Source organism: Camelina sativa, chromosome 4 (assembly GCF_000633955.1).
Source record: "Camelina sativa cultivar DH55 chromosome 4, Cs, whole genome shotgun sequence".
Classification (NCBI taxonomy): Eukaryota; Viridiplantae; Streptophyta; class Magnoliopsida; order Brassicales; family Brassicaceae; genus Camelina; species Camelina sativa.
Window position 1 is genome coordinate 27,589,068 of NC_025688.1, and position 26,323 is coordinate 27,615,390.

Consider the following 26,323-nt stretch of genomic DNA (forward strand, 5'->3'; position numbering starts at 1 on the left):
ACTCTGCAAGGGAACAACAATGTCATGGGGGACATGTTTTCACAAGCTGGGCCAAATTCCTTGACGTCATCATCATCTCATCCAGATCTCACACCTTTAACAGGAGCAATTGAGATTGTTCCTCCGCCTCAGAAAAAGTTTGAACCAAAATCATCAGTTTGGGCAGACACATTGAGCAGGGGGCTTGTTAACTTTAACATATCTGGACGTAAGATAGATTTCGCCAAACCATTTTGGATCAAACCCAGTTTTCAGCATACTTTCTAACAATTTTTTCTTTTCTTTCTACTCATGCGCAGCTAAAACAAATCCATTGGCAGACATAGGAGTTGACTTCGAGGCGATCAACAGGAGAGATAAACGGCTGGAGAAACCAACAAACACACCAGCAACATCTACTATCAACATGGGTAAAGCCATGGGATCAGGCACTGGCTTAGGGCGTTCCGGTGCAACCGCAATGAGACCTCCGCCTAATCCAATGACTGGCTCCGGCATGCCCATGGGTGGAGGAATGGGTGTTGGTAGCTATGGAGGTATGAACCAAAACCAACCCATGGGTATGGGTATGGGGGTCGGAATGAATCAAAACCAACCTATGGGTATGGGAATGGGACCTGGCATGAACATGAACATGGGAGGATATGGCCAAGGCTATCCGATGCTACAACAAAACCCAGGGATGGTCCGTGGCCCAAACGTACCTGGCAACAACTACAATTCGATGATGGGTCAAGGCGGTTACAACAACCCTGAACAATCCTATGGTGGTGGATACCGGTAATATCAAGCCAAATCGAGAGTTTGTTGTGAAATTTGTAACGGTGAGAATGGCAAACCTTGCTCGGGTCTGCCCTTTTTGTTATATGCATATAATTTGATATATACACGTTTACTTCTTTTTCTTTACCTTGAAGATGTGTACAACAATTTTTCATTCACGGAACAAGTAAAATATTTCACCAAATGCAATAGAATCACCTATTTCTAGATTCTCAGCGTTCACAAATTTCTTCCAATTCAATCCATGGTTAATAATAATCCTTTGAGCAGCGCTTTTTTTTTTTTTCTTTTTGTTCTTTTCTACCCTAATTCCAACATTTTGAACAAAACCAGTGCTAATTATCAACTTGAGCATCTTTCTCATGATCTTATTCTTTTATGTGAAATGTATTATAGAGTTTGGGATTATCCATATAACGTTTGAATAATTTAAAAGTAGTATAGAAAGAGATGTATCCAGCTTGTTAGAGAGAATGGTAAACGCCAAGTATGCGTCATCGTTCTTTGAATCCAGCTCAAGCAATTTCTTTACAGCCAAAAATAAATGGAGAGAACATCAGCTCCAGTATCAGTTTAAGCTACAATGACAATGTCGGAATCACATTCTCTACGTGCGTCAATCGCAGCTTTAATACGCATCATTGATGATAAATCCAGCAAAACCGGCTTAGATATATACAAAAATAGAATTATTTTTAAATTTTAATGAAAATTCTACAATCTACCATTACTATTATAGTTATTTTTTTTAATTACAAATAGCTTTCTCAAATTTCTTGTTAGTATTTTTCACTTTTTTTGTCTATGTGTGTGATGTTCATAATAAGTTTTCGTTAATATGTTTTATTTCAAGTTACCTCATACATTTATCTTAATATTTTAATTTTTGAGCACTTGATTAATATTTTCTTCTTTTTTTGGAGATACCTTTGTTTAGCAAATTTTACCATTTTTCAATTTTGAAAATGATAAATAACATAGATCGCTCAAACTATTTTAGTTATTTATATTAATTAGAATTATAAATAATAATATGCACCAAATCCTTATGGTTTTAATCAGTAACATGAATTTATAATTTAACACCAACAAATATAGTCTCAAGTTTTAAATACATATATATATATTATTAATTATATTATATAATAATTGAAAATAATATACTCTGACTTTTAATTGATAACATGGATTTATAATTTAACACCAAGAATTGAATAGCCTCTTGATTTAAAAAAACCTTTAATTTTTTTGTTTGTTTAAAAAAAAAATCATACTATTCTTTATCCTAATAATTGTAACTCTTGAAAGTAATTTTTTGTTCCATTAATATGATAGCTTTTTCTAATAATCTCTATTCATATTTTACTTTGATATATTCTTTTTGGTTGTATTTTTTATTATTTCATCTTTGGTTTATATTTTAGTTTAAATTATTGTTTTTAATAATAAGAAAAATATTATAAAACTGAGTGAATTAATTGATGTATTAACTTTAGATTTTATGTTTTCTGAGATGTGTAATAAAATCAGACCGAACCAGATTGAATCTCATATATATAAAAAAGACTAAACCATGTCACGTGAGTTTTTTAGGGTTCACGTGATCATCTCCTATCTTCTTCATTCTTCAATATGTTTCTGTACATCGGCCGACTTCTCCAGAGAAAAAAGTTTAGCTCCTCTCTTCTTTTAAGCTCGCCGTGCATCATTGACTCGTAAGCATTTATTTGATTTAGTGGGTTTCTTATTCTTATCTATTTGTTAATTGCAGTTTGAGTATTCAAAATTGAGCTTTATAGATTCTTAGTCTTTGGATTGAATTAAGTGAATTCGGGTGAAAATTTCACATATTAGGCTGATTGAATTAAGTAATGCACATCCAAAAACTAAGAAAGATCAGTACTTGTTTCAATATCCTTCAGCTCCTAATTCTATGGAACATACAACTTCGTAGATGAATTTTTGCCGCAAGATTTGTACTTTCATTCCCTGTTTTGTTTCTATTGCTGTTTCTAGGTTTTTAGAGATTGAACAATCCTAATTAAGTTACGTCTTCTCTCTTGTTTAGTTGCGTAATTTTGCGTATCAGTAATCAGATACAGGGACTATCTGATTGCAATGGGTACAGAGACGGTTGTGCATGATCAGGCAAGATGGGCAATGGCAGCGATGGAAAGAAGGCTTGCTGTTGCAAAAGCTCAGCAACAACAGAAGAATGAGAAAGACAAGAAGGGATCTTCTGATGTACAAGTCCCTTCGAAACAACCACTTCAAGCTGATTCACTACCTACTCCCTCAAAGACATCAATTAAAAAAGGTTTGATTGTTCACTACAAACTCTTAATTTGGAGTTCAGTTACAAACTCATAAGAATGATTGTGATGGAACATTTGATTTTTTTGTAGATCTGAAGGAGGATGATTATGTTGCATATACAAGCTTGTCACATCCCGTCGATGAGAATTTGTTGGCAACCAATGTTAAGGTAAATTCAGATTCTTGATCAAACCACTGTCGTCTTCCTTACGATTTGAGATAAGGTTGCTTATAGTGATTTTTGTAATTCAGTTTTCTAGTGCAAAGGGAACTATAGTAGACAAGGTTTTGCATAACCTCCTTCGAAGTGGTGACTCTGCTCAAAAGTACTTGCAAGGTTCTAAAAGTGTGAAGCTGGACAACTATATTCTCCTTGATAATTTTGTACAGTCGCGTCCTTCAGCCTCTGGTTCTAAAAAGGCATCCCTGAAGGATTCAAAACGTTGTAAGAGCCGTATGTCTATGAAGCGACTCAAGAAGTCTGGTGCTTTGCATATGCCTAAAGATCTCCAAAAGTGAGTTTCTTTTTTGCTGTTACAGTGAGTTTCTTTTTTGCTGTTACAATGTTTACTGGTTCACTTGTGTTTGGAGTGCAGGTTTGATTTGTTTAAGCCAATGCATGGTATGTGGGAAAGTTACATGACACAACTCATCAAGGTGACCGGGTAAGCTACTTATCTGACTACCAAATACCAATTCAAACTATGTGCTTGTTATAAGAAATAAACTGAGGGGTGTAAGATTAAGCTTGGTCATCATTTTTGACAATCTACATTTTTCAGGAAGATTCAATTAGCCCCAACTCTTCTCTCAGCCGATCTTCATGGTGCTTTCATGTTTGGTAATCTTACATTCTTTCACAAATCTGTAATACTAGGATTGATCTTTCGGCTCTCATTTTCATAATATAGCTTCTTGTACGCTTAAACACGCCGTAAGCCTAGTCCATGAAGTGTCCAATAGAAATATTCATATCATACTTTGTTCCTCCTACTAATCCAGGAACCTGTATTACTTGTGACAGTTGCTGAGTGTAAGATAGCATCACTCATTGGTGTGCAAGGCATCATGGTGCGTGAGACATCCGAAACATTTGGAATAATCACAAGAGACGACAAATTTCCAGGTATCTTAAAGCTCTTTCACCATTTATTTGTCAAAATGTTTTTTATCTTCCCAAGCCTCAACACTTAACTTAGTTATTGTAATCAATCTGATACAGTTGTACCTAAGAAGCACTCTGTCTTCATCATCCAACTCGACTGCTGGAAAATTACTTTACTTGGGGACAAGTTTACTTCAAGAGACAATATTGTTCAACGTTGATGCTACAATGAAGCTCCTTGTTTTTCTCTCCTGCTCGTGTAGTAGAAAAAAACAACCATTGATGACTAGAGAAGCATCTAGTCTCACAAGATTTTGCTTTAGATCTTTCCTTTTGTACCCTCCTATTAATATATTTCTTAATCTTTAGATTTTTGTATGAATCCTCCTCTGTAAATATACTATTAGTCTATTATTGTTAATACCAATTTTTATTATAAATCTCAGAAATCCATCTGGGGCCACTAATAAAGACATGTAGAGTTGAAGATTCCAGTTCAGGAAACGAGATAAGTCTGTCTTCTTAACTTTAAGTAATAATACTTTCACATCACTATCTCACTCTTTCTCAGCGGCTCTGAAAGTATTGAAACCCCTAATTGCAGAAGAAGTCGAGACAAAAAAAAGGATGAATCCATTACAACAATACTTACCAAAGATCTGTCCTAAGCGTCTATTCTTCTTCTTTACTCCAATTTTATTCTTCTCTCTCTATTACATCCTCACCACTATCAGAACCATCACCATCTCTCCCCAAGATCCTCACCATCCTCCCCAGCTTCAAGTACCTTCCATTTCCCATTACTCCTCCCTTCCAAAAACTTCAGAAAACCGATCCCCACCACCATCAACATCATCAACATCATCATCATCATCATCATCTTACTTTCCACCCTGTCCCAAAAACTTCACCAACTACTTGCCCTGCCACGATCCATCAACAGCACGACAGTACAGCATTGAGAGACACTATCGGAGAGAGAGGCACTGTCCTCACTTAGCTCTAGAGAAGTTCAGGTGTTTGGTCCAAAAGCCCTCTGGCTACAAAACGCCTTTTCCATGGCCTGAAAGTAGAAACTATGCTTGGTTCAAGAACGTTCCATTCAAAAAGCTAGCTGAGTTTAAAAAGTCTCAAAACTGGGTTAGGCTTGAACGAGACCGCTTTGTTTTCCCCGGAGGAGGGACTTCCTTTCCCGGTGGTGTGAAGGACTATGTTGATGTGATTCTCAGTGTTTTGCCTTTGGCTTCTGGAAGCATCAGGACAGTTCTAGATATTGGATGTGGTGTGAGTTCAGTTACATGAATAGACACCAGAACTTAACTAATCTTGATATTATACTGCAGAATTAGTACTCTCTATTACTATGGATTCATCTTGTGTTTTGTTGTGCCCGAATGTCAGGTAGCGAGTTTTGGAGCCTTTCTGTTGAATTATAACATCTTGACAATGTCCATTGCACCGAGGGATATACACGAGGCTCAAGTTCAGTTCGCATTAGAACGTGGACTCCCTGCTATGCTCGGTGTTCTAAGCACTTATAAGCTGCCCTACCCGTCGAGGTCTTTCGACATGATCCATTGTTCTAGATGCCTTGTCAATTGGACTGCTTATGGTGCGTGTATATTAATATACACATGTTTATCTGATTTATTTCACTGTCTTTTGGATCCCTTGCTTGGTTTACTCTGCTTCTGATACTGAAAAAGAGAACATTTTATCCAGATGGGCTTTACTTGATGGAGGTGGATCGTGTCCTACGTCCTGATGGATATTGGGTGCTGTCTGGACCACCAGTAACATCAAAGGTTAAATCCAAGAACCAGAAGAGAGATTCCAAGGAGTTGCAGAACCAGATGGAGCAACTAAATGATGTTTTTAGAAGACTTTGTTGGGTGAAGATTGCTGAAAGTTACCCGGTTGTCATATGGAGAAAGCCTTCTAATCATTTGCAGTGTAGACAAAGGCTACAAGCTCTTAAGTTTCCTAAATTTTGCTCTTCTAACGATCCTGATGCTGCATGGTGACCTTACTTTCTCCAAATCTAATTTCCTCTGCATCTTCAGAAGCTGAAAGCTTGATTCAGTTGCATCTTTTGTGACAATAGGTACAAAGAGATGAAGCCTTGCATCACTCCTCTTCCAGATGTCAACGACACACACAAGACCGTTCTCAGAAACTGGCCAGCGAGACTAAACCAAGTGCCTCAACAAATTAAAACAGGGTGGATACAGGGAACAACTATTGCCAGTTTCAAAGCTGACACTAACCTGTGGCAAAGAAGAGTTTTGTACTATGACACCAAGTTAAAGTTTCTCAGCAATGGGAAATACAGAAACATCATGGATATGAACGCTGGATTAGGTGGTTTCGCTGCAGCCTTGAACAAATATCCATTGTGGGTTATGAATGTGGTTCCATTTGATCTTAAACCAAATACACTCGGTGTTGTGTACGATCGGGGTCTCATTGGAACTTACATGAACTGGTAAAACACTCAAAACGTTCATATATTATCTAACTGGACCTTCTTATACTTCTTTTCGATTTTTTCAGGTGTGAAGCTTTCTCTACATACCCTCGAACATATGATCTGATTCATGCCAATGGTGTGTTCAGTTTGTACGTAGACAAGTAAGATCCGTCGGTCACTTGAAAACTTTGATATACATAAAACATCTATAAACTATAAATTAATAAATTTGATAAGACAATAAGATAATATTTTTTTTGAAATTCCTATGTAAAATATAGTCCCAATAATACCATAAATTAATGATCATGTAAATTTATATGCTGATATAATAATGTATGCTTTAAAATTTTGATTTTTTTTCTAAAGGTCATATCTAGAAAACAATTGTTATGTTGTATTTTCAAACTATAATGATATAAAATACTTTATTAACATTTCATAAAAGTAGCAAAAAAAAATTTAAGTTTTTTTTCCTATATATACTTCATTTTCATTTTAACTGTTTTATAGGCTATTAAAATACGATAATTGATTTATTATTCATAATTTGAATTTATGTATGTCATGTATATAAGTGAATTTTTTTATTGTATTTGTAATTTCTTGTCAATAATATTTTCTAAATATTAAAAATTGAGTTTCAAAACCATAAAATGTATAACATGTCTAATCTTATTTAGCTAAAATTGTCTCAATTCATAATTTTAAAAAATTTAAAAATTATCTATAAACTAATAATAATGTAAATTAATAATATTAACTATAAACTAATAATAGATAAATTAATATTACTATAAGTTAATAAAATGTGATGATCATAACATTATTAATTCATAGAGGTTTTACTGTACACTTTAATCAAATGTATTATGATTCTTTTGTTGTTGTTTCTTATGATAGATGTGACATTGTTGATATACTATTGGAGATGCAAAGGATTCTTAGACCAGAAGGTGCGGTTATAATACAAGACCGTTTTGATCTTCTTATCAAAGTGAATGCTATAATCAATCAAATGAGATGGAATGAGACTATATATACAGACGAGAATAGTGGTTTTGATCATGGAGCTATACTAATTGTAGACAATTCGGTTAAATAAAAACACTTTTGGTATTATTATTACACTACTATCAAAATGTGAGATTTGTTAAGTTTGGTTTAAATTGTATAATTTTAAAAGTTAATGAACAATTAGATGTTTTTACATATTAATAGACCCAGAAAAAAATAAATAATAAACTCGTAATGATTTTAGATCTCATACTGTGTGCTGCGAGAGTAGACAAAAGATTTTTGATGCAGTCCGTCTCAATCCTGCAGACAGTGCTAGGAAAGAGGGTACCTTCATTAACAAGAGTCTGGTGACATTGGAAAAAGTCATCAGAAAGCTGATTGAACACCACTTGGGTAATTTTTTTTTAAATTTTATTTGGTTTCCATATGCTTTTGGTTCGATTTTTTTCGATGAAATTAGGGGTTAGGTATACAAACTGTAAATTAAGTTTGATATGAATTCATTTCAACAAGTTAGCTATTCATTTTGAGCATGTAATGTTGGGTCCGATTTGGTTTTGTATTTTTTTTTTTAAAAAGGAAGAAAATAAAAGAATAGGTGGAAATTAGTTGAATGAAAGTGACGTACAGCATAACACAATATAGTAATAATACCAATAAGATCGAAGAGATGTGTTAACTTCCGCTTTCCAGCTTTTGAAGCAATGACCACTTTCTTCTCTATACGAACATATTTCCTTAGATGGAGAATATGTTTTCTACGATAGAGAATGTGTTTTCTAAGTGTGTATACTTAATAATCGTAGTATGAAACTCCAAATGTTGATGTAAATATGTAATTATAATGTATGCTTAGCGCATTTCTTACGTATATACAGTTATTTTAAAAGTTTTTGTTGTTGTTTTTTTGTTGGAAAAGTTTGCGATTAATATATGTTGTGAGTTTAGTAATGACTTCCAAATTTTGTATAGTACCTAATTAATATCCATATATGGTAAAAAAAAAAGAGAGTTATAATAGTAAATTTACTAACTAGGTGAATTTGTTCCAAGGATATATATTATGTTTACCAAGACCGAAATCATCGATTTTGTGATGAGCTAAACTGACTTGTTCCATAAGATTGGTTTTTGGTAATATATTATAGTGTTTAAGTGGTATTCTAATTAGACAAATGCTCTACTCGTTACAACTAAATGCTAGCTGATGAGTGAAAACACGACGAACTTGACGGATTTGATCTAACTGCTACGAGGTTTCAACCCTATATATGGATGACAATGATCGTGACCATTTAAAAATTGTGAATCCGTGGAGGTCATACAAAACTTCAGGCTTTTAATATTTGGGTTTTGTTTTCTACCACAATATCCCCCTACCAAACACCAATTTCTCTATTTAACTTCTTCCTTTTGTTTTTGTTAAATCTATTTATAGCTCTTACATCGTTCACGTAAAATCTCTTGCTATCATAAAAAAAAAATGCCCGGTAAAACATGTGAGAAAAAAAGGGTTAATTAAAGAGTGAAGAGAATAGCTCACACAAATTATATCATCGAATTACTTTTTAAGTCATTTGGAAAAAACTAAATCTAATTGTAGAACAGTGGTTTTGATCATGGAACTATACTTAATTGTAGACAATTTAGTTAAATAAAAATTCATTATTACTATAAGATTTTGTGAGATTTGTTAATTTTGGTTTAAATTGTACAATTTAAAACGTTATGAGGAATATGTAGATGTTTTTATAAGTTAATGGACCCAGAGATAAATTAAATAATAAAGTCGTAACGACGTTATTGTGACGGTGGCGTTTAGTCGGCTGCTTTGTGAAGGAAGACTCAAAGGAGTGTTAACGGCGTCTGATCTACTCGTAAGCTTCTTCGTTCGTTCAGGAATTGTGAGTGTCTCTGTTTCTTGCTCCTTTTGATTTTGATTAGGCTCCTGGGTTTTAATCGGATCCAGATTCAAATTTTTGTTGGGAATTCGTTGTTTGAACCTAATTGCCTCTCTTCATTAGGTTGGGCGCTTACTGAATCTTAGGGTTCAAGGTTTCTGATTGATATTTGAGTAACCTTTTGAATTTGCTTATTTGGGATTCTTTGATCGACAGATGGAAACTCTGACGTTCAAGGGTTCAGTTCCAGAAGCTATATTTGAATCCAAAGGCCAGAAGAAGCTTTTTGTTGTTTACATCTCTGGTAAATTTCGAATTTTTTGCTTTGATTTAGTTTTGAGTTCGAATATGAGTTAGGATCATCAAAGAATCTGACTTCAAATAAAAAAAAAGTCTCAACATTGAAGAGATTCATTATCATATAGTGAGCTTAATTAATTCTCGAAATTTTGTATCTTTAATAGTAAAATTGATCTGTTTGTTAAATTCTAGGAGAGGATGAAGAGTCGGATAAGTTGAACAGATTGACTTGGACTGATGCATCGGTATGTTTCTTTTGTTTGTACTTTACGCATTCTCTTCCTCTATGATTTGTATTCTCAGTTTTGTTGAAATTGCAAACAAGGCTATTGTTCATTCATTAACATTGTCCTCCTATGTTTCCTAGTAAAGGTGGCAGAGTCCCTGTCCAAGTATTGTATTTTATTGCATATCCAAGCTGGAAGTGTTGACGCCACTAACTTCTCCGCAATTTGTATCCTTTCTTTTTATGAGACAAGTTCAAAAAGCTGTTTCTCTGGACTGTATACTAAAACGCTGTGTGTCAACGGACCATATGTAGAATCTGCCTTGTTGATTTTGCTATACCATCTGGAAGAAGTAATGATTTCTAGGAGTGTGACCCTCTGTCTGTGGTAGAGTACAAAATAGTTTAGGAAGAAGGGACCCTAATTCGTTTGGAATCTTGTGGTGAAATCAGCTCTCATCATTTTTCTCTGCTGTGCATAAATGTATCTCTCTAGATGATATATACATCTAGGACACTAGGGCTACACACTAAGCAATTTAGTTTATATTGATTTCATTGAGGCAACAGTTTGAAGAGAATAGGAATCCTTACGTCAATTTCTACTTTCTAGACCCATATTCTTCTGTTCCTTGTATAGCGGCTATTGGATTCAGTGGTACACAAGTTTGGAAAAATGGTAAGAGCGTATGTAAATTTCTAATTTACACATTACATAGTCAAGCAAACATGCTCATGTTGCGGTTTCGTCCTTTCTATTTTTCAGAAGGATTTATCGCTGGTGAAGCCCTTGCATCCAGTTTAGAGAAGGCATGGTTAGGACTTCATATCCAGGTACGTTATTGCTACTTCCTCTCACTTGTGGTATTGTGTGTTCTTCTCATATGATTGGTTCTTATGTTTGCTCACATTAGCCTTGCACATTTCTCATATTCAGGAAACAACTGCAAGTATCCTTTCAGCAGCAATGGCCTCACAGAACTCAGGGCAACCTGCCTCCAGTACTTCTAATGCTGTCTTGCCTTCTGAAGGTGGTCCTTTAGATGCAGCAGTTGCATGTCCATCAACGGCCTCTAGTGTTCAACCCTCAGAGACAAAGTCAACGGTGACATCTGCGTCAACAAAAGAAAACAAAGATAGCACAGCTGCAGTTAAGGTTGTCCCTGGAGCTTAAACCATTTCCACATTACTTTAGTTTGATGTTGTACTTACATGGTGCAGCCTTGTTTTAAAACAGGGGAAAGAATCTGCAGAACCCAGTAATTTGTGTGATACTACCAATAATCAGCCAGCATCTTCTCTTGATGGAACTAAGACTAATGACGAACATGGAGCGACAGAGGCCCCTGTGCATGTTCAGGAAGAAAAGGAGCCAATTCGTTCTGCATCCCCAAGATCAAATGATAGTACATCCAGCGTTCCATCTTCTACCGATAGAAAAAGGAAACAGGAAACCGTGATGAACAAAGCTGATAGTAGTTCAGGTGCTAATGAAAGGGACATAGATTTAGTAAAATCTGTGTGTACAGAAGAGAGTGTCAAGCCAAAGGATGAAGGATTGGATGGAAAGGTTTTGAGAAAATCATCTGATGTTCATTTAAACATTCGATTGCCTGATGGTGCCAGCCTTCAAGAAAAGTTCTCTGTGACAAGTATACTGAGAATAGTCAAGGACTACGTGAGCAGTAACCAAACAGCCGGACTGGGTGCGTACGATCTTGCAGTTCCATACCCCCGTAAGGTGTATAGTGACCAAGGTATGTAAAATCTCCAATGCATCCAATAGATTGAGAATTTTTGTGATTACCTTAAAACCAGCTTCGTGATGGAAGATGATGCTTTCTGCTATTTGTTTTTTTTTCTGCTCAGTTTACGTTAGTGTAGATATGTAACTCCATTACTCTTAATCTCTGCAGATCTGGATAAGTCCCTATCCGAGCTGGGTTTGTTCGATAGACAAGCACTTGTAGTGGTTCCGCGTAAAAGTGCAACTGTTAATCAAAGAGGATCATCGTACTCTGAGTCTAACAACAACACAGACCCTAACAGTGGCGGTTACTTTGCTTATGTTAGAAGAGTACTGTCTTTTGCAAACCCATTTTCATATTTTGGCGGCGGTACTGCCAGTCCCAGCGTATCAAGCTCTGGTCCAGAACGTCAAACAAGTATGTGGGAGTATGGTGAGTTTATAAAAAATCCTTTATAATGCAAGACGTCATGTAATTGCTAATGTGATTTCTATTATTCTAGGACCAAATACGGAGCTGAGAAACAATATGGGGCAAGTGGGATCCTCTTTTCAAGATCCATCAGAAGGTAGGAGCAACGTTAGGAACAGGAGACCAACCACCACTTCGAGGATTGGAAGTAACATCCATACGCTGAATCACAATGAAGATGACGCTTCGTTTGGTGATGGAAATGCCTTCTGGAACGGAAACTCCACACAGTACGGTGGTGGAAGCGGCGGAGACAATAATGATAGGCGATGAAATGAGAGAACGTGAAATCTGTCTCAATCTATAGATACATAAACAGCTCTGACTTAATATTTCCGGTTTACTCTTTTGCACATTTTATATGTTCCGATAAGAGACCCAGCTACAAATAGTTTCCTGATGTTTCGGTTTTGTCAGTACATCCTACACAAAAGAAAGAAGCAGTTTCTCTATTCTTACTATTCAGCTCATCTCTTTATGAGCTGCTCCCTATCTTACTACATCTATCATTTAAGTCTAGTACAAAGTGATGTCTAGTACTAGTAGTTGTGAACACCAACAACTCTTCACAACTTTGCTTAGCTTGCTGAATGCATTTGCCCTCGGAAACCGAACCTATGGGTTTTGGTTTCTCGAAGAAGGAGAATACATAGCATTCTGGTTTCAAACCTACATATAAGCAAAAATAAGGTTACGAGTTTTTTCAAAAGAACAAAGAAGGAAATTTAGGTTTTGGTTTGGTTTCCTTTTTCTTTCGATGGGTTTGATTTGTATACAATTGGGCTCTCCCACAAAACTGCAACGGTTACTTTTAACCTGTTACGGTTTACAAAGTCATTAATTCATTTGATCACAAAAAATTTAATATCAAAAAGGGTGAGCTAGAGAGAGCGTCTGTATTACTCTATATATATATGGATGATGAATGTGGCGATTTAGTAGTAGAGATTAGTCACGGCGAGAATTGTAGTTTCATTAGGAAAAGACTAGACATGATTGGTCATGATCGTGGTCTTCTTCGTTGGTTTGACTCACGTACATGAGCACTGACAGACAATACTTGGAGATCTTATAAATTTATTTTCTTGTAAATAGTTTAAAACGTAACCCGCGCACGAAGATAATATATCCTTAGCCGCTGCGTTGCTCTTCTGTCTTCTCTCGAAGAAAATCATTTCCCCACGTCTGTCTCTGTCCAAAACAGAACAATAAACAAATCCTAGGAACATATATATACGCAATATATTACGTAGAGAGAGAGAGAGAGACTTTGAAGATAATTCTTCTTTTTGTGTTTTGTCATCAGATATAATAAATTGACCAAATATGGGATGTATGTTCTATTCTTGATCACAACGCCTCTCTGTCGCTTCTTTTTGACGTTTTCTTTCTTTTCTTAGCTGTTTCTTTTCCTTTCTTTTTTATCTTTCGTCTCTTTTTTTTTCACGTAGTTATTTGGGATTCCAATTTCTTCTTCATTCTTCTTAAACTTCTCCACGAGCGCAACCCTCCTTTCGTCTCTGCCTCTTGTTTGTCTACCAAAACTTTTCTTTTCGATTCGTCTCTCTCTGGTTTATTTCTCGTTGATCGTTTGTTTCTTCATTGCATCTTGATTTCTGATGGATCGTGATTTTCATCGTCGTGGTCAAGTGGTAAGCATTATACGCAATTTGATTATTATTAATACATATGTCACCTTATTTTTAGGTTAATCAAGATCAATGCGCATCAAAAATCCACATGTTTTTACAGAATTGTGTTTCTACAAATGTATTATTAACACAAACGTAATTTGCCTTTATTTTTCTGCAACAATTTCAGACATATGTTTTTATTAGGAAGGCAGAGAGAGTCCTCTGTTTTCATGCAACATCGTTAGATCAGCTCATCGATGTATTTTGATGAACTTTTCAGGCAAATGATCGTACACAAAGCAACTTTGTTCGATTGGATAAACCGAGAGCTGTAGACGATCTTGATATAGGCAAGAGAGGGAAGATGCGTAGGTGGTTGTGCTGTTCTTGTCGTGTTCAAGAATCTCACCCTTCATCAGAACATAACCGTTTAAGAACCCCTCCTACTCTCCACCAGGATTACGGTATTGCTCTTTTGTTCAACTAACTTGTGATTCAAGAAACTCATCAAATTAGATTCTTGTCCCTCTTTTAGATACATTCCCTTGAAGCTTTTGGTCCATGTATATGTTGCGTATCTTTTGCTTGTCCAGAGGTTAAGTAGCTTTTGGTGATTTGTTCCTTCCTTTGTTTGTTGGCAAGCTTTGTATTAAAAAAGATGTTTTTGATGTTATGTCTCTAAATATTTCTTACTTTAGTAATAAATGAGTATCATAGTGATCATCACTGCTCATGTTCTTAGTCCAAATTTAAGAAAATGTGTAGTATATAAACTTGATTTCAATATTCTTTGCTTGTGTAGGACGTAACAACAAGAAAACACCGGCTCCTGTGAAGCCTCCTGTCTTGAAAGAGCCTCCTCCAATCGATGTGCCCGCGATGTCATTGGCTGAGCTAAAAGAAAAGACTGAGAATTTCGGATCAAAGGCATTGATTGGTGAAGGATCCTATGGAAGAGTGTACTACGCGAGTTCGAATGATGGGAATGCCATGGCGGTGAAAAAGCTTGATAATGCATCTGAACCCGAAACAAATGTCGAGTTCTTGACTCAGGTCTCCAAGGTTTCGAGGCTGAAGAATGACAACTTTGTTCAGCTTCTTGGCTATTGTGTCGAAGGAAACCTTCGTGTCCTTGCGTATGAGTTTGCCACAATGGGATCCTTGCACGACATCTTACATGGTATGAAAGCTTTCTTCTTAAACATCAATTATAACCTGGATGGACACTGATCATATCTGGAGATAAACTTCTTGTTACACAGGGAGAAAGGGAGTGCAAGGAGCACAACCTGGTCCAACACTTGAGTGGATGCAACGAGTCCGAGTTGCAGTTGATGCAGCTAAAGGATTAGAATACTTACACGAGAAAGTTCAACCTGCCGTTATACACAGAGACATTCGATCTAGCAATGTGCTTCTTTTCGAAGATTTCAAAGCCAAGATTGCTGATTTTAATCTTTCTAATCAAGCTCCTGATATGGCTGCTCGTCTTCATTCCACTAGAGTGTTGGGAACATTTGGTTATCATGCACCAGAGTAATATGCTTCAACATCCAAGACTCGAAACTTCTTGATGATTCTTAACAACTGAAAGAATGTAAATTTACACATTTTTGGGTTTGCAGATACGCTATGACAGGACAATTGACACAGAAGAGTGATGTTTACAGTTTTGGGGTTGTGCTTTTGGAGCTTCTTACCGGGAGAAAGCCGGTTGATCATACAATGCCTCGTGGTCAACAAAGTCTTGTCACTTGGGTAATTAACTTACTGATCTGACTGAACCTTTGCTTCTGAGATTACTGACTTGTTGGTTTATTTACAACTTTCTCTGCAAATAAACTGTTCAGGCTACTCCAAGGCTAAGTGAAGACAAAGTGAAGCAATGTGTTGATCCAAAACTCAAAGGAGAGTATCCTCCTAAAGCAGTTGCAAAGGTTTAAAAAATAGAAACTTCCTAACCATTTATATAAATCCAGTGAACACTACTTAAAGCTAAAATGTGTGTTTTGATGGTAAACGCAGCTTGCGGCGGTTGCAGCGTTGTGTGTGCAATACGAAGCAGAGTTTAGGCCAAACATGAGCATTGTAGTAAAAGCTCTTCAACCGCTCTTGAGGTCTTCAGTAACAGCTGCTGCTCCTCCAACACAAGCTTGATTCTTCTTTGTGGTTCTTTGCATATTGATTAACTCATGGTTTCAAGGTTTTTTCTTTACTTTATTCTTTCTATTTACAACTGGAATGCAAATGGGTTATTACGGAGAGATGGTGAGTAGGAATTGGAATTCGAGTCCATGTTTGTGTTAAGTGTTAACTGTTCTTTTATGGGTTGATTCTCTCTATGAAGTCTACTAAATTTTGTTTGTTCTTTTTAATATATGAGCTCATACTTTATCCTTCTTAGGCAAATAGCGCTTCAATATACATCAATTTATATAACAACCTATGTTTTCACTTATGATATTATAGTGTTAAGGAGTCACTCAGACACTAGACTAAGAATATTTTGTGAACTATTCAATTACTTAAAAAATATTTTTGTTAAGTTTAGTATGACAGAGAGTTTTAAATGCTTGTCTGTCACTAGAAGTTGAAAAATTGGCGTCAAATCAATGATTGTCTATTACCAGTGCACCAAACCCAGAGCCTCAGCTGCACTTCTTTGACTGTCTTCACTGCAACACATTCCAACAAACGTTTTCAGTAGAGACTGTCGCTCTTCAAGCTTCATGAGTTTCTCTAAGCCTCTTGCAACCATTTCCATTTCAGCCTGAGGGTCAAAAAACAATAAATGCAGTTTTGTGAAAACATAAGAAGAGAGTGAATGATGAATAAATCTTTGAACTTGCAAAGAAACAAAAAGCACATACAGAGTACTCGTTGGGTGGAAATATGCGATGAATGAGGCATATTTTTGATAGTTCAGCCACCGATTCAGAATGTTTACCTTGTATCTCCAAAGCCTGCAGTAAAATGAGATTTTCTGAGAATGATGCATTCGTTTATCTCAGATTCATGTCAAGATTTGGAGAAAAAAAAATAAGCAATACTGCTATCTACACTAGAAAAAGGATAGAAAGTGACCCAAGCTTGTAGAAACCACGAACGTGTGCGTGCAGCAACGGCTGCAGAAACCATTCTAGCAGCATCTATCTTTGCAAGTCCAATGTTTTCAGAGAGCCCAGCAATGAACTCTCGAGCATCTTCACTACAAATCTCAACAGAAGAAGACTCCCAAGGAGCTCTACAGAGAGTTACCAAACAAGTTCAGAACCATAACAAAGGACAAACGAGTAAAATCTACTTAATAAAGTAATAGGTCAACAAAAACAAACCTGCTGCAAGCATTCAGGACAAAATCAATAGATGTTCGGTAAAAGGAATCTCGGGTATTTGTTGGCTCAAACGAGATTTGTACTCCAGAAATTCTACATACTCTACGCAGCTGAGTATAATTTCATAGCAACGACAAAGAGAGTAGTCCAGTTAATTCGAATCCATTCAAGATAGTCACACAATCAACTGGAAAGAAGAAAGAAAACAAAATACTAACTTGAATGATATCATTATCTGTGATGTCCCTACCGCTGGTTCTGTTATCCTCGATTCCTGGAAGCCAAACAAGTAAGTTACATTCGTGTGATGAAACCATGAACGTATTAGTAATACCAATACCAAGTTGTAAAAATGAAATCTTTCAGCTTTTAGACTCTCTAACATGTAACCAAGCAAACGAAACGTCTATAAGCTAAAAGCTTGGAAGAGCAACATAAAGCAAACAAAAATGAGGACTTTAGCATGGAGTTTAGAAGCAGACCTCGAACGATTCTGTTGGCTTCTCTTTGATACTCTTCTTTGTCCACCACATCCAAGTTATGGCTACTAGGCAATGAAGCAGGCCACCATTTCGGCAAATTATTCTGAGACTTAAGCTGGTGATTTCTTCTAAGTATAGAGTTACTTGGAGAAACTTGATGATCAGAAGCTATTGAGCTATTCGAAGCTCTTGAAGATGAACGAATGCTATCAACAGAGACAACCACTTCCTTCCCACCAAGACTCCTATCTCTCCTAACAACTAATTTGGGGTTACTTTGGAAATTACCCTTTAAGACTGATCCTAATTTCAAAAGAACCCTAATTGCAATACCGAACACGAGTCCAAGCACAACCACACCGCCGACGAACTGCATAGTTGATTTCTTGCAGGAAACGACGACTCTCCGGTTATCGTCGAGCGCGATTAGTGTTTGCAAGTCGGAGAACGCGTCTTTGCTTGAATCGAGTAACAATTGGAATCTGGAATTAGCTAGTTTTGAAATCCGGTGAACGTCTAGGGTTAAACTGAGGCTTTGGTCTTCGTTTCCGGCGGGAGACGAGGTGGTGAGTGTGAGAAGATTGCCGTCGCTGTGGTCGTAAGATGAGCCATAGGATTTACGGTTCCGGCGAGGACGAGAACGACGGCGTTTTGGAGTGGAGAAGGATAAAAGAGGAGACTTGTAGGTTTGGGATTTGGTGCCGCAGAGTCGTGGGAGAGAAGAAGCAGAAGAAGAAGAAGAAGAAGAAGAAGAAGAAGAAGAACACGAAGTCATGTTCATTGTTGTTGTGTGATGATGTTCGCTTGTGGACTGTGAGAGAATAGAGTTAGTTGAAGAGCTCCGGTTATTCCCGGTTCGGACTAATCTCTTTATGTTACTCAGAGTCTTTTAAACTTTTTTTTTAAGTGATTTATATTTATAGAGAGCAAAAAAGCATAGATTTTTAAAAATACATATAACGATGTTTGTATTGTTCTATCTGAAGAAAGAATACAGATGTTGCTTAACGAACTTAACTAACTCTTTGGAGGTGAATTGCAGCACGGCGAAAGGACTCAACCTCACGGAAGTAGTTTATTGCGCTGAATCCGGCTACTAGTAGTATACCAACGAAATCCCCTGATCTCTTAAATAATCTTGGCCAAAAGAATTCTTCGTAACAAAAATCCTGCAACAAGTAAAAAATGCATTTTGAGTCTAAACATACATGGTAGGTTCCTGAATGTCTAATCTTAGATTTGATAGTATGATGAGGTTGTACTTCTTACGCGGAGATTTACGCGGAGATGTTTTTATCTGGGAAGAAGTGGCTCTCGGTCTTCTGATTCAACTCGGTGACTAGCCTGCATTAACAGAGAAGAAAGACGACAAAACACATGATTGATTAGCTTATTTCATAAAATTAATTACAAGAACTAAATTTCACTTGAAGATGGGTTGGGAATGTGTGTGTGTTCTTCACCTCTTCATTTGCTCCCGCTGCCATGTTGATGAATGATGACTCTTTATCCCTGAAGGAAATAACAGAAGAAGAAAATAAGTTAGATGGTGCAAATCCAGGCATATGAATCTCACACACTTTTTTCAGAAAAAAAAAGAACAATGTACAAGAGCAAATATTGCATCTAACAATGACAAGGTTTTATAGAAAATATAATGATCAATGAAAACACTCACCCATGGCCATCCTTTTCCTTAACTAATTCTAGGTTTCCGGTTTGTTGCTCATCTTTAGCTTTTGAAAGGGGTGAAAAGAACTGTATAAAATATGAGGCAGAACAACATTAGAGATGAAAAGGAGGCAGCCTCTTAGAGGCTCCTTTAAGTATTGTTAATTGATACACCTATGAACAGTTGGATTACCTGATGCATTGAAATGAAAACTATAGAAATCCCCAGAAGGAAATTCATGGTTAACACATGTCCGAAGAGTGCTGCTGATGCTATCCCAGTAAATATTGTGGCAACCGTGGATGAATATTTCTTCAAGATTGTATCTGAGAAGATACAGAGATGACGACAACTTAATATCCATGAAAACAATATTACTGAGAGGTTTTTATTTTCCAAACATATATAGCAAATTTCGAATTTTTCAAATATTGAACTTCCATATTCAGATCTAATCCTAAATTAATTGAATGTAACTACTAACTGTTGTTACTTTTACCTGCATATTTGAAGAAAAAGGAGGATAGAATCCCTTGTGCTGCGTTGTTTACTATCAGAAACATAGTAGCTCGAGAATGTCCTTGTAGGATGTCAAAACTGCCAGGACCTGTCGACACCATGGCAACATCGTTAGCACTGCATCTAACAGGATTTAAGAAGCTTTTATGGCATTCAATTTGCTTTGAATATATATCATGTTCTTCTCGGCCGTATTAAAAACACCCATACCTTTATATATAACAGTTCCTAGTATTCCCAGGAAGTTGAATATCGCACCATAACCATAGAGAAATATGTTCTGCACCAGGGAAATTAAAGTTTTACATTCAGAACACATACATTCAGAACGCAGGAGATGATCAACATCTTATAAATTGACTAGAGTAAAGAACAGGACTAATTCAACAACATCGCTAAGAGAGTTGACTAGACCAAAGAACAGAGAAAGTTCAACAACACAAGCCAAAAGTTCTGATCTAGACGGTAACTGACCACAGCGTTAGTTAACACAACCAACTCGACCAGAGAACTGAAAAGAGAGTTCAACAACCCAGGCCAAGAGTTCTGTTTTTATCATAGAAACTGCTACTGGGATCGATGGTCTTGCATTTTCCAGTGATATGGCTCACAAATTTAACAATTCAAAGGAATCAACACCATTAACTAACAGTTACAAGCAACAGCTACAATGAGGCTTTTAATGTCACTACAAGCCTTTCATTTTTCTGATGCTATAAGGAATAAAAAAATGTGTATCAAGATTAGCTAACCTGAAGATAAATGCTTGTGTCGTACTGGCTCTTTAGAGCATACTCGTTGTAGACGGATGCCAAAGATGGGATAGTAACCTGCATGATGAAGTGCTGAATAAGCGTCTAGCACGAATTACAACTTTGTTTTGATGCAGCAACAACAAGTTAGCAAGTGCATTACTTACAAAAGACTATGTGCACGAAATCACTTCCATACTAACTTCCAAGGGAAGGATATATAAGAGCCAAGAAATGTAACTTACAAAGATAAAGGTGCATATGTATGCACCCGTAGCAATTGGAACAGCCACAGTAGTAGCACCTTCAGGAAGAGAACGCAGCTGATTTACACTAATCCCTATCAGCAAGAGCGCAAGTGCTTCCCACTACAACGAAAAAAAATAAGAAAGTAAATCCCATTGAGTTGGAGGCAAGGAAGGTCAAATAGAATATGTCTAATACTAAGAAAATTACACAAACAGTAACCAAGAATAATTGAACCTGACCTGTATGATGGAAAACCGTCGCTTCATTATCATCTTCAGTAGTACAGCAATTACCAGAACCTTTAGATTGCTGAGCATCTTCACAGTAGCAGGATTGAAATATAGCTGGCACAGCAGAAAAGTGAATCGTTGTGTGAAACTAAATAATAGAAAGAAAGATAGCCAAATATTAGCCAAGAAGGCTAGATATATACAACAGCAGAGCATAATGGAACTATCTTATAAGCAATTTTTCGGTGCAACTTTCACAGCAAGCTCAAACATTATTCACCAAAAGGCAGGATGTCATATTGCAGAATGCTAAGCTGAACTTGGGAAGATCGCGATAAGGAAAAACAGAGGGGGGAGATAACATCTACTTAGGAATGATAGTATAATAATATTCTTAGGGACAAGTAGTATCTACAAGGAGAGATGTTAAGTAACAAAATCAAGGATCAACAAATTTGATCAAATTGAGTATATTCTCGAGGAGCAATAAACCAAAGATTCTAACAGAAACCTCATCTGAACTATGTTACACAACCATATTAGGCTTCCTGACATTCCAAAACCATTGCTAAGTTCTTATAGTGTCAAAATATCAAATGATATATTGTCTTCAGAAAGCTAAATCCCTTTTTACAATAAAACTCAAAGCAACTAAGAAATTGAATTTTCGCAGCTTAATTACCAAAGGATGCACAAAATGAAAATTAAGAAGCACATGTACCTGCATTGTGAACTTAAGGTAGTTATTAATGGCATACAGCCCTGCTGGAACAGCGAGAAGCACATTGTTCCGAGCTGCCTGCGAAATAAAGGATCGAGTTACTACAACTTGCACTATAACTAGTATAAAAATAATTTTTCAAGAGTTATTTAGAGTTTAATAGCAGGAACTAATGTAGGAAAAATTATAGTATTAGATGGATGATGGATCTAGTGGTAACATAACACATACATTTCAAAAATCATGCTTTGAAAACCATATGTATAACATATACCACTTTCATTAGACATTATGAATTTAAGAAACTAGATCTTAATATGAGACTGTCACAATCGTGGTACTTCCAAATAGCTTAATTGCCAAGATGATGTACCTGGACAAACGTAGAAAGAGATAGTAGAGGCTTCTCTCCAACTTTTTGGTGCCTGGCCTAAAATATTACCATACAAAAATTGAGTATTAAAAGGGCGGCCAATTTTTGACGGAAAACCAAGAAGCTGTCTATTAGCACAAAAATGAATGGGAGCCCATCTCATTCCATTACTACTTAATCAACCTCAGCACGCCCATCATAATGAAACGGAATATGACTTTACCCCTCTTCAACAACCTTAGCAATTGGTTTCATATTCTAGTGCAGAACAAACATCTACCAAGTAGGTTTAAATGCAAGAAAGAAACTAAAACGGCCCACAAACAAAACTGGTATTTGGCAAGAACTGAAGTCAATTCAGAAACGTACCTGGAATAATAGCATGACAATGGCAAAAATAACTTTTGCGATTTCTGTCAAGAAGTTGACGCTAATCGGACTAAAGTTGAACTTTCCATCCACTTTACACATATACACTAAGACAGGCTGCAAGGACATAAGGAAAAAAAAAAAAGGTAAACTTTTAAGAAAGCATGACAACAACAACCTACTGCAACAACAAGTAATCACAGATGCATCGTAATAGTAATAATGAAATCGCTAATGTTTAAGACAAGTCGTTGGAAGACAATAATATTACCTGTAGACCAACTAGCATGCAGTCACCGACTACCAAAAGGACATTGAGGGCTTTTTGTTTAGAAGAGACTCTAATCTTGTGTTTATCATAAGCCCTTGATATAGCTCTGCTACTGGGAGAAGCCAACCTTGAACGACATACGCTGCACTCAGCCATCCCGTTCTGTGTAGGCCTTTCCCAAACCTAACGAATTCTAGACTGAGCTAAAACCTGCATAACAGACAAAACAAAACAAAAAACAGAAGCAATCAATAAAAAAAGGAAACACCTTTGAAACAAAATCTATCATCATCAACTTAACTGAGATCAGATCTCTATAGCCATAAAACCCACAATTCAATAAGTGAAAAGTAGATCTTAAAACCACAGAACATAAAAATAAACAAAGAATGTAAACTAAGAGCTGAATCAAGCATTGTAAAAACCAAAACTTTTATTTGCTACGGGAAAAAAATAATAAATAAGGAACCAGATCGATGAGACAAACCTCAATCAAACTATAAGATGAGACCAACAACGCATTCCAAAAGCAAAACCTCTTCCCGCTTNACATTCAGAACAGAAACATTCAGAACGCAGGAGATGATCAACATCTTATAAATTGACTAGAGTAAAGAACAGGACTAATTCAACAACATCGCTAAGAGAGCTGACTAGACCAAAGAACAGAGAAAGTTCAACAACACAAGCCAAAAGTTCTGATCTAGACGGTAACTGACCACAGCGTTAGTTAACACAACCAACTCGACCAGAGAACTGAAAAGAGAGTTCAACAACCCAGGCCAAGAGTTCTGTTTTTATCATAGAAACTGCTACTGGGATCGATGGTCTTGCATTTTCCAGTGATATGGCTCACAAATTTAACAATTCAAAGGAATCAACACCATTAACTAACAGTTACAAGCAACAGCTACAATGAGGCTTTTAATGTCACTACAAGCCTTTCATTTTTCTGATGCTATAAGGAATAAAAAAATGTGTATCAAGATTAGCTAACCTGAAGATAAATGCTTGTGTCGTACTGGCTCTTTAGAGCATACTCGTTGTAGACGGATGCCAAAGATGGGATAGTAACCTGCATGATGAAGTGCTGAATAAGCGTCTAGCACGAATTACAACTTTGTTTTGATGCAGCAACAACAAGTTAGCAAGTGCATTACTTACAAAAGACTATGTGCACGAAATCACTTCCATACTAACTTCCAAGGGAAGGATATATAAGAGCCAAGAAATGTAACTTACAAAGATAAAGGTGCATATGTATGCACCCGTAGCAATTGGAACAGCCACAGTAGTAGCACCTTCAGGAAGAGAACGCAGCTGATTTACACTAATCCCTATCAGCAAGAGCGCAAGTGCTTCCCACTACAACGAAAAAAAATAAGAAAGTAAATCCCATTGAGTTGGAGGCAAGGAAGGTCAAATAGAATATGTCTAATACTAAGAAAATTACACAAACAGTAACCAAGAATAATTGAACCTGACCTGTATGATGGAAAACCGTCGCTTAATTATCATCTTCAGTAGTACAGCAATTACCAGAACCTTTAGATTGCTGAGCATCTTCACAGTAGCAGGATTGAAATATAGCTGGCACAGCAGAAAAGTGAATCGTTGTGTGAAACTAAATAATAGAAAGAAAGATAGCCAAATATTAGCCAAGAAGGCTAGATATATACAACAGCAGAGCATAATGGAACTATCTTATAAGCAATTTTTCGGTGCAACTTTCACAGCAAGCTCAAACATTATTCACCAAAAGGCAGGATGTCATATTGCAGAATGCTAAGCTGAACTTGGGAAGATCGCGATAAGGAAAAACAGAGGGGGGAGATAACATCTACTTAGGAATGATAGTATAATAATATTCTTAGGGACAAGTAGTATCTACAAGGAGAGATGTTAAGTAACAAAATCAAGGATCAACAAATTTGATCAAATTGAGTATATTCTCGAGGAGCAATAAACCAAAGATTCTAACAGAAACCTCATCTGAACTATGTTACACAACCATATTAGGCTTCCTGACATTCCAAAACCATTGCTAAGTTCTTATAGTGTCAAAATATCAAATGATATATTGTCTTCAGAAAGCTAAATCCCTTTTTACAATAAAACTCAAAGCAACTAAGAAATTGAATTTTCGCAGCTTAATTACCAAAGGATGCACAAAATGAAAATTAAGAAGCACATGTACCTGCATTGTGAACTTAAGGTAGTTATTAATGGCATACAGCCCTGCTGGAACAGCGAGAAGCACATTGTTCCGAGCTGCCTGCGAAATAAAGGATCGAGTTACTACAACTTGCACTATAACTAGTATAAAAATAATTTTTCAAGAGTTATTTAGAGTTTAATAGCAGGAACTAATGTAGGAAAAATTATAGTATTAGATGGATGATGGATCTAGTGGTAACATAACACATACATTTCAAAAATCATGCTTTGAAAACCATATGTATAACATATACCACTTTCATTAGACATTATGAATTTAAGAAACTAGATCTTAATATGAGACTGTCACAATCGTGGTACTTCCAAATAGCTTAATTGCCAAGATGATGTACCTGGACAAACGTAGAAAGAGATAGTAGAGGCTTCTCTCCAACTTTTTGGTGCCTGGCCTAAAATATTACCATACAAAAATTGAGTATTAAAAGGGCGGCCAATTTTTGACGGAAAACCAAGAAGCTGTCTATTAGCACAAAAATGAATGGGAGCCCATCTCATTCCATTACTACTTAATCAACCTCAGCACGCCCATCATAATGAAACGGAATATGACTTTACCCCTCTTCAACAACCTTAGCAATTGGTTTCATATTCTAGTGCAGAACAAACATCTACCAAGTAGGTTTAAATGCAAGAAAGAAACTAAAACGGCCCACAAACAAAACTGGTATTTGGCAAGAACTGAAGTCAATTCAGAAACGTACCTGGAATAATAGCATGACAATGGCAAAAATAACTTTTGCGATTTCTGTCAAGAAGTTGACGCTAATCGGACTAAAGTTGAACTTTCCATCCACTTTACACATATACACTAAGACAGGCTGCAAGGACATAAGGAAAAAAAAAAAAGGTAAACTTTTAAGAAAGCATGACAACAACAACCTACTGCAACAACAAGTAATCACAGATGCATCGTAATAGTAATAATGAAATCGCTAATGTTTAAGACAAGTCGTTGGAAGACAATAATATTACCTGTAGACCAACTAGCATGCAGTCACCGACTACCAAAAGGACATTGAGGGCTTTTTGTTTAGAAGAGACTCTAATCTTGTGTTTATCATAAGCCCTTGATATAGCTCTGCTACTGGGAGAAGCCAACCTTGAACGACATACGCTGCACTCAGCCATCCCGTTCTGT

The 26,323-nt window shown here is 36.4% G+C and overlaps 8 protein-coding genes across 14 annotated transcripts in view; 5 read left to right on the forward strand and 3 right to left on the reverse strand.

Annotated features, from left to right (window-relative positions):
* Positions 1–967, forward strand: part of LOC104782832 (clathrin interactor EPSIN 2) — a 5,289-nt gene extending 4,322 nt beyond the window's left edge. The window contains exons 13-14 of one of the 2 annotated variants that reach the window (XM_010507873.1): positions 56–208; positions 300–967. In XM_010507873.1, the coding sequence (XP_010506175.1) occupies positions 56–208; positions 300–784 (638 nt within the window). In that variant the 3' untranslated portion in view covers positions 785–967. The remainder of the gene's footprint in view (positions 1–55; positions 209–299) is intronic. The other variant, XM_010507875.2, reaches the window with a different exon arrangement.
* On the forward strand, positions 2,389–4,644 carry LOC104782834. The gene is made up of 8 exons (XM_010507877.1): positions 2,389–2,498; positions 2,852–3,100; positions 3,189–3,268; positions 3,352–3,614; positions 3,696–3,764; positions 3,882–3,940; positions 4,124–4,225; positions 4,322–4,644. Exons 2-8 carry the CDS (start codon positions 2,902–2,904, stop codon positions 4,423–4,425), a joined length of 876 nt encoding a protein of 291 aa, XP_010506179.1. The 5' UTR covers positions 2,389–2,498; positions 2,852–2,901; the 3' UTR covers positions 4,426–4,644.
* On the forward strand, positions 4,721–7,886 carry LOC104782833 (probable methyltransferase PMT19). Its single transcript, XM_010507876.2, has 6 exons — positions 4,721–5,488; positions 5,606–5,816; positions 5,927–6,224; positions 6,309–6,689; positions 6,758–6,835; positions 7,578–7,886. The coding sequence occupies exons 1-6, from the start codon at positions 4,832–4,834 to the stop codon at positions 7,777–7,779; spliced, it is 1,827 nt and encodes a 608-aa protein (XP_010506178.1). The 5' UTR covers positions 4,721–4,831; the 3' UTR covers positions 7,780–7,886.
* Positions 9,489–12,794, forward strand: LOC104782835 (plant UBX domain-containing protein 11). 3 transcript variants are annotated; one of them, XM_010507878.2, is made up of 10 exons: positions 9,489–9,598; positions 9,812–9,899; positions 10,088–10,140; positions 10,268–10,349; positions 10,735–10,800; positions 10,888–10,955; positions 11,059–11,277; positions 11,359–11,878; positions 12,038–12,301; positions 12,372–12,794. In XM_010507878.2, the coding sequence occupies exons 2-10, from the start codon at positions 9,812–9,814 to the stop codon at positions 12,611–12,613; spliced, it is 1,602 nt and encodes a 533-aa protein (XP_010506180.1). In that variant the 5' UTR covers positions 9,489–9,598; the 3' UTR covers positions 12,614–12,794. The 3 variants fall into 3 exon arrangements, with proteins under 3 accessions (XP_010506180.1, XP_010506182.1, XP_010506181.1); XM_010507880.2 differs by having other exon boundaries at positions 9,493–9,598; positions 12,038–12,286; XM_010507879.1 differs by having other exon boundaries at positions 9,584–9,718.
* LOC104782836 (PTI1-like tyrosine-protein kinase 3) lies at positions 13,780–16,344 on the forward strand. The gene is made up of 7 exons (XM_010507881.2): positions 13,780–13,992; positions 14,255–14,438; positions 14,777–15,154; positions 15,237–15,510; positions 15,600–15,732; positions 15,825–15,911; positions 16,000–16,344. The coding sequence occupies exons 1-7, from the start codon at positions 13,960–13,962 to the stop codon at positions 16,129–16,131; spliced, it is 1,221 nt and encodes a 406-aa protein (XP_010506183.1). The 5' UTR covers positions 13,780–13,959; the 3' UTR covers positions 16,132–16,344.
* On the reverse strand, positions 16,466–18,679 carry LOC104782837. Its single transcript, XM_010507882.1, has 6 exons — positions 17,792–18,679; positions 17,528–17,583; positions 17,310–17,419; positions 17,059–17,218; positions 16,845–16,937; positions 16,466–16,744 (listed from the first exon to the last, which is right to left on the reverse strand). The coding sequence occupies exons 1-6, from the start codon at positions 18,570–18,572 to the stop codon at positions 16,598–16,600; spliced, it is 1,347 nt and encodes a 448-aa protein (XP_010506184.1). The 5' UTR covers positions 18,573–18,679; the 3' UTR covers positions 16,466–16,597.
* On the reverse strand, positions 18,729–23,505 carry LOC104782839 (CMP-sialic acid transporter 2). 4 transcript variants are annotated; one of them, XM_010507884.2, is made up of 15 exons: positions 23,435–23,505; positions 22,948–23,157; positions 22,677–22,793; positions 22,308–22,364; positions 21,935–22,012; positions 21,223–21,327; positions 20,980–21,102; positions 20,735–20,812; positions 20,193–20,262; positions 19,963–20,070; positions 19,656–19,789; positions 19,470–19,549; positions 19,255–19,303; positions 19,073–19,135; positions 18,729–18,960 (listed from the first exon to the last, which is right to left on the reverse strand). In XM_010507884.2, the coding sequence occupies exons 2-14, from the start codon at positions 23,101–23,103 to the stop codon at positions 19,085–19,087; spliced, it is 1,206 nt and encodes a 401-aa protein (XP_010506186.1). In that variant the 5' UTR covers positions 23,104–23,157; positions 23,435–23,505; the 3' UTR covers positions 18,729–18,960; positions 19,073–19,084. The 4 variants fall into 4 exon arrangements, with proteins under 4 accessions (XP_010506186.1, XP_010506185.1, XP_010506187.1 ...); XM_010507883.2 differs by having other exon boundaries at positions 19,061–19,135; XM_010507885.2 differs by having other exon boundaries at positions 19,054–19,135.
* LOC104784385 (CMP-sialic acid transporter 2-like) lies at positions 23,131–26,317 on the reverse strand. Its single transcript, XM_010509416.2, has 8 exons — positions 26,158–26,317; positions 25,887–26,003; positions 25,486–25,569; positions 25,145–25,222; positions 24,487–24,537; positions 24,190–24,312; positions 23,945–24,022; positions 23,131–23,157 (listed from the first exon to the last, which is right to left on the reverse strand). Exons 1-8 carry the CDS (start codon positions 26,311–26,313, stop codon positions 23,131–23,133), a joined length of 714 nt encoding a protein of 237 aa, XP_010507718.2. The 5' UTR covers positions 26,314–26,317.